This window comes from Lepisma saccharinum, chromosome 19 (genome assembly GCF_977018435.1).
Source record: "Lepisma saccharinum chromosome 19, izLepSacc3.1, whole genome shotgun sequence".
In the NCBI taxonomy this organism is placed as follows: domain Eukaryota; kingdom Metazoa; phylum Arthropoda; class Insecta; order Zygentoma; family Lepismatidae; genus Lepisma; species Lepisma saccharinum.
Window position 1 is genome coordinate 18,152,815 of NC_139247.1, and position 11,505 is coordinate 18,164,319.

The 11,505-nt window shown below is 38.5% G+C and overlaps 1 protein-coding gene across 2 annotated transcripts; it reads left to right on the top strand.

The window, feature by feature from the left end:
* The first annotated feature begins 1,208 nt into the window (after positions 1–1,208).
* Positions 1,209–7,665, top strand: LOC146003087 (uncharacterized). 2 transcript variants are annotated; one of them, XM_083141257.1, is made up of 2 exons: positions 1,209–1,286; positions 5,855–7,665. In XM_083141257.1, exon 2 carries the CDS (start codon positions 5,864–5,866, stop codon positions 7,499–7,501), a length of 1,638 nt encoding a protein of 545 aa, XP_082997383.1. In that variant the 5' UTR covers positions 1,209–1,286; positions 5,855–5,863; the 3' UTR covers positions 7,502–7,665. The 2 variants fall into 2 exon arrangements, with proteins under 2 accessions (XP_082997383.1, XP_082997384.1); XM_083141258.1 differs by having other exon boundaries at positions 1,277–1,311.
* Positions 7,666–11,505: the final 3,840 nt, after the last annotated feature.

Sequence of the window (11,505 nt, forward strand, 5' to 3'; positions counted from 1 at the left end):
CAATTTCATCATATCATCATTCATGTCCATCTTCGCAAATTAGCCAAATCAAATCAAATCAATCAATTTTGAAAGAAGAATGATGAATACATGTTACATCTGAGAATGTTCCGTTAACTCTTAAATTATAGCCACAGACGCTATCTCCCCTTTGCTTGGTCCTCCCCCTGCACAATCCTCGTCCTAGACAATCTAATAGTAATAATAAGTGAAGAATAACCAACCAAGCAACAACTAAAAAGATCATAAACATGAACATATTTAGGCATTGAATATAAACTTGTTGTACAAAGTTGCATGCAAGTATAGACAGTAGCATTATCAACAAATCGAACATGAAAAATAAATTATGAATTTAAGTTATTAATTCTTCCGATTGTATTCTTTCCTCGAACAGAGCTTATTGTATTAGCTATAGGAGTGACCGTCTCCAAATTATTTCGGCGCTCAGAGCAACCGCTGCTTCGTTCTTGCTACGGTTCTTGTCTTGCTGGAACTTTGTGCAGCTGTGCAGATAAGAGCAATGCATTCGTGAGCAAAATAACACGCAGGAAAGAAAAGAATTCTCAGGAATCAAGCACTTTTGTTTCCATTAAGTTTGCTCATACAGTGGATGGAGAATAGAAAGAAGTTAGAGATGCTGTACGTAAAAGGCACAATTATTCCATATATAATCCGTTTCCGGTAAACAAAATAGAGACTACACATAACTTGTAAAGAAGAAAGTAAGTAATTTAGAATCAAATACCAGTGTCCACTAAAGCCACATACGACCATTAAAGTTTCCTGATGCTGTCGTGCTACCGTCGTTGCTTTGCGATCAAGGGGACCCAGATTTGATACCTGGTGGCGACACACGGTGCTTCTAATCCTATTTTAATCTGTAGGTCCAATCTTCGTTAGCCTATATGTGGATAAAGTGGGCTTGATTGATTGGTTGATTCGGTTTATTTTACTTCGCTTCTCTGCTACTCTTCGCTAATCGCAACGAGGATGGATGAGTGTTGATACAATGAAACTGATAAAGGAACACTCACAAAAAACACCCATGCTCACGCTGGGATTCGAACCCGACAACCTGGTGTGATAACCCCGCCACGGAGGTGCGTAAGAGAGGATTTGAAAGCAAGCTCTGCTACAGATATTTTGACCTTAATTTAGAGGGTACTTTTAGGCATTGTTGATTGAAATAATCATGAACACAATGTCAATGAGCGTTGCGCGGCAACTGATATTGGAAATGTAAATTCACAAGAACTTATTTCCGTCCGAAATCTAAGAAAACAGTAAGTACTTGCGTATAGTAAGAAGGTAAAAAGTAGTTTATTCTTTTTTGCAAAATATGCAGTACTTATTGTAAGAGATTTGAAAATATTTTTACAGGTACTTTTCGATTCCTTCCCCGATCTGGTCTATGGCATGCCCCTCAAACTTAGATAGACTAAACTCTGTTCTAAATTTCTTCCTGGCCATTGCTCGCCATCGAATTCCAACCACTTAACACTTGCATAAGTCCATCCTTCTGAAAATGCTAAATATCCATACTCCTCACGATAGACACATACTTTAAGACCTATATATTCCTCCATAAAATAACCTATGGGAACATAAGAAGTGATCGCCTTCTTCAAGAAATTCACTTTCGAGTGCCGTCTCGCACCACAAGGAGCACTCAGCTTTTCACAAACCAGAAACGAAGATTAAGCCTCATTCAGCGTTCTCTCTTCTACAGACTACCCGGCCAATACAACACTTTAACAAACCAAGTAAGCCTCGCGACAGGTTAACCTTGCAGCAACTTTTCGCATATACAGACCCAAACGTGCGCGCAGAAAATAGTTCCGCTTCAATACTTCGGATTTTCTCACTGTCTGTGATATGAACAGCTCGGCGGTTAAGGCGAGACTAGCACGGGGATGCTGAGTGCCGTTTTAGAGTGGATTGATGCATAAAACCTGCTGCAAACTTAACCTGTCGCGGGGCTTAGACATTTTTGAAAACCAGGCACGTTTTAATAGGTTATTATGTAACAACATGTAGTTCACTTTGTCTATTATATGTATTCTAGTTTATGTTATTCTTCTTTATTGCTACTTCTATTGTTATTTTTGACTGTTATTTCCATTGTTATTACATTGCAATGTGAAATGACCAACGTTCTAGTTGGAATGTTCTGGTAAATAAATAAATAAATAAATAAATACTTATTGTAAGACATATGAAAATATTTTTACACCACTTTTCAATTTCTCCATATTGGAACAAGTCGATTGATTAGGTTAAATAATACTACACCAGTGCTGTACGGTATCAAACTAAAATAACATTTTAATGATATCCGTACATTTAAGTAAATTGCATCGTGTGTAAAAGGGACAAATCTATCTTTCGCCCGATATCTTGAAACGCATTGATTATAATACTCGAACGCAATAGCAGATCCAGCTTCCAAAGGATAAGACACTAAGAATATTCCCATTGGCTTATGCGAACACTATACCCAATAGAAGCAGAACCATCTGGCGGTGGAAGACAACGCACTCGAACAGTGAGAAAGTATCGATGAAATAATCATATCGATACTTCACCTCGATACTTCAAAAACGATATTCTTTTAATTTTAATGCCTTAATAGAGAAATAATACAATAATTAAAACATTTTGCTAACAAAATACGAACAAAATGTGCTACAAATTTACTAAATATTTACGATCATTTTCCGGTTTTCGTAAAATTCAAGAGAAAGACACTTAATTCTTACTTTAAAAATCTCACTTGATGGTTCATTATTGTAATTAATTTTATAGATTTAAATTGAAGTTTAATGATTACAGATCACGTGATATGCAGTGAAAACCAAATAGAGAAGGAAAACATAGTAACATAATGTCAAACTAAGAATTTGTAACTTTAATCATACACATGTTTTGTAATTTGATGCGCCGTAAGTTTGTTTACCTTGCACATTGGCTTCTAATCATCGGACATTAAATATCATTTTATATTCCAAAATGTTGTTAATATGTCTGAGTTTTCTTTAACCACTTGCCTGACACATTATTTTCCGAAAGTGGTCCATATTTCACACATTTTTTTTATTGTGTGTTTGTAATGTACCGATATCGGCAATTAAGGAACAGTAATGAAATTCTATTTTTGGGGTCAAATAAGGTTACCAAACTATTCAAAAAACCTCCATAATTATTAACCCGAGTTAACTCGTACATACATGGAAAGTACTACAAATGTTTCAAAATAGCATATAAACTGTGGAAAATAAAATGTCTTCACATTTTAATGTTGAATTCCAAAGAGACAGATCCAACAGATGAAAGAAAATCTTTTTATAATACTTTTTGCCACGCTTCGTTGGTGTGGCGTACGAAGCAAGATGCTGATCAACACCACGCATTTTGTTGTTGTAATCGACCACAACTCGTGGTTTAAATTTTGCTTTGTGACGTTGTGTTACAGTCATCATTTCAACAGAATGGATGGTTGACAACAATGTCACATCCTTCTTATCTTTCCATTTCATGACTTTCACTTTGCCGCATTGCAACCCTACTTCTTCACCTTTTTCAATTTGGCTGTTCTTAGAGCCTGTGGTAGATCTTTCCTACTGCGTTTCAGTGTTCCAAATACATCAGTCTTTTTAGAAATCAACAGATCTGCAAGTTGTGGTGAGTTATAATAATTGTCCATTGTCAAACAGTACCCCTTTCCCAACAAATCATATACCAAAGCAAAGATTTTGGAAGGCGACTGTACACCACCACTGTATTACAGTGTATCTGTCTCGTCAGTACACACACTGTCCACTGTTGTATCACTTTTACTCACATCCATTTCCTCCTCCTCTATACTGTTGTCTAAGCTTGTCGTCACTCATCTTGTCGTTCTTCACACGATGGAAAACACTAAAACATGAACAGAATGTATTCACAACACGAAAACGCTCTGTAAGTTTTGGCACTACACTCACACAACGACCACAAGTACCACTGGAAAGGTGACAACTACGTAGTGTCATGGGAATCCGGTAGATGCCAGCAAGCTATCTACACCTTCCATCTAGTGGCCAACATGGGAATTAACACCTTTTAAAGCTCAAACGAGTCTGTCCGGTTAGGCAGAAAAGTGCACTGCAGTTGCACGATTTTAACGAGATAACTCGGGTAAATAATATGTAAAGCAAAAACAAATTCCGAGTTAACTCGGGTTAATCAGGCAAGTGGACAACACAAAATGAAATAATAATTCGATATGTAGGTTCGTGTGTAAGCTACAAGGAAGATTTATTTTCTCTCTAAACTTAAATTTCATTAAAAAAAAGACCATAAACCCTGGCGCAACAGGCCTTGTGGGCCAATACTTCCGGTCTCATCATCCACCCAATCAGTTACGGAGTGACGTGTGGTCGGCATGACGAACCCCAGTCGTTGTTGTAGATTTCCATGCACAGGTTACGCTACTCATTCTTAGCTGAAATTCCATGAGAAAAGTTGTTACGCTTCCCCCAGTACGCGTCCCGTCAAGACCATCTAAGAGGCTTCACCTTGAGAGGGTGGTGGTCGCACGGCCACGGCGAGGGACTACATTTCATTCTACATCAATTAAAATACGCAAGACTTCTCAGAAATTGATGTTTTTTACTGCGTCTTCTTGCGCTACTTTTGGCTACTTTGCGAAGATGGAGATGAGTGATGATAATATAATATTTACGAATGGACATTCACAAACATCCATGCTCTGGCCAGGATTCGAACCCAGGACACTTCTCAGAGGATGGTACGTAATCAATAGATGGGCTAATCTTACACGATAATCAGTCAACGACTCATGTAAAAGTCTTGTAATGAGATGTCTACGTAAAATACGAATACACTATTAATAGTATCTTTATACAAAGTCCTGTCTGTCCCTTGAACTTTGAATAGCTGTACGTTCGTAACGAAATGTCGGAGATGAATACGACTTTAACACAAGAGAGCATGGTCTTTTGGCATGTTTTTGCAGTTGAAAGAAATACACTACGTACAAGAAGAAACTCAGGAGGGGGAGGGGTATCGTGCAGGGTGTAGAAAAAATGAACAGAATCATATTTTTGCCCCAAAACTTCTCTAAGTACACAGAAATGTCGAAAGAGGCTAATTGTGTTTGGTTGCAATCTGTAGGGTGACAGAGAAATGAAATTTTATAACGTCAGCAGGAAAACCTACTTTTTGCACATTTTCGCGGCAGTTTGCAACGCAGCGAGAATCAAATTGTTATGCTTGAAATAAAGTATAATACATCTTACACAGCAGAAGACTTAATCAAGAAAACAATCACCACCGAATTCTGAAACATGCCAGGAATAATTTTAGAGGACTCGAAGAAGGTTTGGAATTCTGTACAATGCACCTAACCTTTAGTCCAGCAAGAACAATAGAGACACATTACATCGAAACGCATATCCACAACGTATCGCACAAAATGTAATACAAATATAAATTATTTTCTAAATCACTCGAAGCATACGCGGTATCAGCTTCACTGGGGTCCGTTTGCACACATCTGGGGTGATAGACACTCCAGAGGTGGTCGCCCTGCATACCGACACGGTATGGCATTCACCGTGGATCACAAAACCATGACTCTCCAAGCACTGATGCGTGAATCATGTCAGTTTCACTTCTCTGTATTGTACCTGCGGCAAGATGTCACGATTTAAACTCTATGATTAACAAACAGTTTGCTGAAAATCTCAATTAATTAAACAAACAAAACAAAAGAGAAAACATTAAGAAAGGGAATTCGGATCACAGTCGTCAATCAGTTAATCTCATTTTAGAATTATCGCTTTTGCAGGAAGCAAGAATGGCTCAGACTACCAAAATAAAGAGATGTCTATACACTGAACACAAAGGTTCAGTTTTTCGCCTTGCTTTTCCAGGACTCCGTATGCTCCAGGAAATTTGTTACTCGAAGATATGCAAAATGATCGTGAAATCTTGCAGAAAGAGACTGAATGAAATATTCAATTTTGATGAAAACAGAAGAACTATGAGGCAATTCTTCTCTCAGCTTCCAGTCACCGTACGAGAACAAATTTTGGAAAAACTCTCCATGAAATATGAACATGGAAGTTACCCCTTCCATTTGTACCTGGATGAGGTGCTTTTCTCTATGGGGATGAGAAAATTAAAATTCAGCGTAGGGTGTGATTGTCGGCAAAATCATGTTGATACTTTCCTTAATTTGGCATCGGTGGAGGGAAAAGAACTGCGTACATTGAAATTTGATTGCATGTCCTATGACCCCATCCAATTTCATGTCACACCAAGAATTTACGAGCTGTTGAAGAAAACCTTAGCATCTGCTGAGCATCTAGTGGATCTGAAGTTAACATATATATGTAATGACGACATCATGAAGATGATTGGCGAGAGTTGCACACGCCTTGAGAAGCTGAAGTTATCCCCTGTGGGACTTACTGAGAAAGGTATCCATTATTTAACCCAGAATTTTGTTCGACATCCAACAGAAACTGAAGAAGGGAACAAGGTTTGGGAAAGCACTCTGTGGGGATTTCCAGGAATATTCCCCCCACTGGAGGAGCTGTTGCCGGAAGGGGAACCTAAGAAGTTCTACGAGAGGAAGAAGAGTCCACTTTGCTCCACTCTGAAATTTGTCGATATTGATTCTGATTTTGAAGAAATGCTTGTCTTGATAGAACTCATCCCAGGTTTAGAAGGAATTGGTAAATGGGTGCCTTATTATTTCTTGCTTGAGATATGGAAGAAGTGGTTTAAGGTCGAGGAAAGGAAAAATGACGTTCTGCATAAATCCTTGAATCTCACGTCAATTGGTGTAGGAGAAATGGACGAGCGGATATTTGACATGATAGCTACGATATGTCCAAAGCTACGACATATACGCTACAGTTCCTTTAAACCTAACAACCCATCAACATTTTCACTCAGTTCATTCAATCGTTTCATACACCTTGAGTCTTTGGAGGTTAAACACAGCAATTCGGTTCTTCATACTGAAAGTTTTGGTGATTTGTCAGAAGAAATAAGGAAAAGACTAACAACTGTAAGCATTAAGAATTCACTTTCTGAAAAACCTTTCAATGTTTCTAATGTACATGTATGTTCAGAGCTTCACCGCCTCACTCTAAAGTTTCCACACATTTCGTGGAGAGAAGTTAATCTGATGCCACCGCGTGACACAATGGAGAAACTAAGCTTCGTCGAGCTTCGTGGGAAAGTAACAGGAAAGGCTATCCTTTCAATTTTGGAATGTGCCCCGAATTTGGAATATTTGACAGTGTATGATATCATCGAGAGAAGCAATGACTTCTTGTACCGGATACTTGGGATGAGAAAAATGCCAGAGTTGGAAACATTTGAAGTACTTGAAGGGTTTCTACTCGACACAGAAGATGAACTACGATCTTTCGTCACTCACTTCCCGAAAATACAACACTTTGGAAAAGTACGCTTTCTATAAAATCTTCAGATACAAGTAAATATTTCTTACATATTGGCTTTCCTGGAATGATAAATCACAATTCTCGAAATTTAACTCAAGTTTTCTGTGAACCACATGTTAGTTTTGTAACTGTGTACACATATGATTTCAAAGAACTATTTTAAACCTGTAACAGTTGCTCTGTTTTAACTCTGTTATATATAAATTTGTATTCTAATTGGAAAATACAGCAGTTTATAACTAAATAAAAGTTCGCTTAAGAAGATTAATTGCAAGATTGCTGCTTGATAAATACATGCACTTGTTGTGTGCATGCTAATTATTCATCGTTAATCACAACAATTTGATTAACTGGTGGAGTGGATGATGGGACAAACTCAGTGCCGGATCTACAACCCGCAAAACCCCGCAGTGGGGGGACCCGGAGGCAAGTAAACCTTTAGGGGTCCCTAAACCATTGACATAGTAGAGGGTTCGTATATGAATATGTAAAATATAAAAGTAGTTACTCAGGGGTAGAGAAACAAATACAATATATACAGGTAAAGGTAAAGTTCCCTGGGCATATAGCACCGTGTCATGTAGGCACATTTAGGGTATGTGGGCCTCACATATTTTCGATGTCGGCGATCTTAGAGGTGATGCGATCAGCACCACGCTGCGGCCGCCCTTACACCCCACCTCCGGGTACCATTTGATTTGAGGCCTGGTGGGCCCTAGAGCCCCTGTATGCAGGAAAAAACCGGAAATATTCCGGGTTTCCTGAGTTGCAGTCAGGCAAGAATTTCGCGAGAAATAGAGTGGTGAAGCATGAAGGTTTCTTTAACCTATCATTAAGCAGGAAAAGTTACGACTGCATGATTGTAACAAACGTATCATTTCCCAGGTGTGAGAAAACAGTGTCATATGTATATTACATCACCCCCATCCCATTTTAAAATTTTGAGTTTAATTCAATATGGCGGCCACAAATGTGGTTCCCCTTAAGCCTAACCTGTTTCTATCACGGCCAATTGTACCCAGCTTAACTCCATTACATTTGAAACTCCTTTGCTTTTGATAGGGGGTGTTAAGGGACTTTCAGTCACCCTTTAGGCCCTTATATGTGACTTTGTCAACATGAGATCAAGAATTACACACACACGAACAAGCACACAAATATATATAGATGGAGGTGTAAAGATAGGTATGTAGAGGGGGTCATTGGTAATATTTTGCGGGGAGTCCCAAGATTTATAGATCCGCCACTGGACAAACTCAATGATTCATCCACCCTTTCATCAGAGTTTGAACCTAGAATCTTCAGTTAGTTTCGTAACATCACACGCTGACGGCAAGCTGTCAGTCATGTTGGCTGTAAAGATTTTTCTTCTGGGGTCGTCATTTATCACGTGGCGTCCCATGTAGTTGATACGGCGAATGTAATATATAGAAGTGAATAAAATAGATGGATAAGGCTAATTTTTGTGGGCAAAAAAATTAAAAACAGTATATTTTTATCTGGTTTTAAATTCTAGTTAAACGTCATAATTTGAATGCATACGTCAGATTAGGGATGTAACAAACAGGCAGGTGGGGCCCTAAACCTGAGGGGCTCCGAAAAATAGTAAAAAATATTTCTCATGTGAAACATTAAGATTAAATTCACGATAACTTGCTTGCACATTTTTACTCATTCATTCTTTTATTGAATAAAAAGCAATTTGTCTTTTCCTTTCTTCTATCTCTCGACCTTGAACTCCCGATTTTAATAAGTTAACAATAAAGCACCTCCAACTGCAACGAAGCACGTGTAAGGCATTTAAATGCTTGCGTTGTTTCATCCCTTCCTACAACAGGCCCGTACACATATTTTCTTAGGGCCAGGAGGGGTGGGTGATATCCGAATATATGGAACAAATGGAAGATCCGAAATGCTGTTGGATTGATGGAGTTGGGTTAATTTACGTCGATTTTCTGACACTTTTGGCTAATCACCTCGATGATGATGAGTGATGATATGATAAAGTTCATAAAGGAATACTCACAAAGAACACCCATGCCCTGCCAGGGAATCGAACCCGGGACCCATGTCGTCGTAGTGCGCTGTGCTAACCACTCAGTTACGGTGGTCGTTGAATTCTGTTGTGAGTATTCGATGTGACCACCTGTCTTATGGTAGTATTGCAACTAGTGCTAAGTGTACACTTAACGACAGAAGTAATATGTCCATTGTATTTTCAATCAGACTTTTTTTCACAGTGTGATTATAGTGGGTTGAAATAGAAACGCTATTCTACAGATGTCAACACATTCGCATACAGGCAAAGGTTGTCACATGACGTACGGCTTTGTGCTTGTTGTTTATACGGTAAAACCTCGTTAATTCGGACCAATAAGTTGGCCGGTTTAACGAAAGCCCGGATTAACTGAAATAACCTAAAGAACAGTAGAAAGTGCATTAAAACTTCTAAAATAGTAACGAAACAAGTTTATTATGATGTGTTTAAAGGTCATAGGCCTAAATACACTATGCAGTACAGTAAAATGTAAAGCAATACTGTAGATACAATGCAGTGGTTCATCCGTAGTTGAGTGCCTTTTCTTTGGGAAGATCTTTCATGGATGTTGGATGTAAGTATTGTTAGCCGTTACAGAGCCATACGACGAATGCGATTGTTGACTTCTAGCCACATTTAAAACCTTGCATTCTGCTTTCTTTTTCGTTTTGCCTGTCCGGATTAAGCAAAATCAGGCTTATTGGGCTCCGGATTAACGAAGTTTTACTGTATTCAGTTTTCAGAAGTATTTGAACATTAGAGTAGACCGGGGCAAAAGGCCTACTTCGTACTAATAGTATGATAAACACAAACAGTTGGCACCACTGCAACCCCCCAGAGGACAGTGTCATGTCCGCCTTGTATTGACGCAGTTTGGAACAGAAGCAAATTAAATCAACTCAACTATGAGGTAAGATACGTTTTTTTTCTCGCTTGATGTAATATTACATAAGCATGTGAACATGTAGAAACATTATTTAACTTAATGAAAACAACTACTCCTGGCTGCGACATATAAAAGACCATTAATTGTATTCAATGTGTGCAACATACTTCCCAACGGCATCGCTAGATGACCAGGGGCGCCAACTTGTCAAAATTATTGGGATGGCTCTGATCACTGAAATAAATTAATGAATGACTCACTCCCTTCCCTTTTTAAAGTTTTTGCCTCAGTGTTCGGAATCTCGTAAAAGCCCATGAATTCCTCAAAAATATCAAAATTTTTATTCACAGTTCGAATGCAGAATGTCAATTGTTCACGGATGGATATGTCACAAGTTTCGTCAACCATAATAGCAAAATATTCCCGACTTTTAATATCTGCTACCACGGAGCGCAAAGCAGATCTCCCTAATATATCAACGATATCGTTCTGAATGTCATGTTGGAGCCATTTCTAGCCCGAATGTCCCATCCACTCCCCTAGTTCATGCACATCGTCTTTTGAAACTCTTTAGTAAAAATGTTAACCAGGGCCGTATTAAGACGAAATTGGGCCTGATGCTGCGTACCGTCGATTTTTTCTGTACAACTAACTTTCAAGGTAAAACATTTACTACGTCGCACTTATCGAACAACAATAAAGTGGCAACAATCGCCAAGATATTGCAAAAAACGCAACTATGTAAACTGTTTAACGTAAAATTGATATCTTTAACTTGAAATCTTCAGTGAACAATATACATAACGACGTTATAGTTACGTCAAAGCACAAAGAATAATAGTAACTCTATAATAAGTAATGCTGTGTCTAGGTATCCGAAATTGGGGCTCCAAATGACATTCTAAGATTTATTTTCAGGTTAATATAGCAAAAAACACTGTTCAGCTTTCGGAAAATTCTCGTCTGTTTTCATCTGGGCCTATTTCAGGAAAGGGCCTAATGCTGCAGCATCAATAGCACCCACCTTAATCCGGCCCTGATGTTAACAATACTCATAATTATATACTTACGAGGGAGGTTATCTAAGTGTCCCCCTC

Excerpts from the sequence above, each read along its gene's own strand:
- LOC146003087 (XM_083141257.1), top strand. The coding sequence starts at position 5,864 with ATGGCTCAGACTACCAAAATAAAGAGATGTCTATACACTGAACACAAA.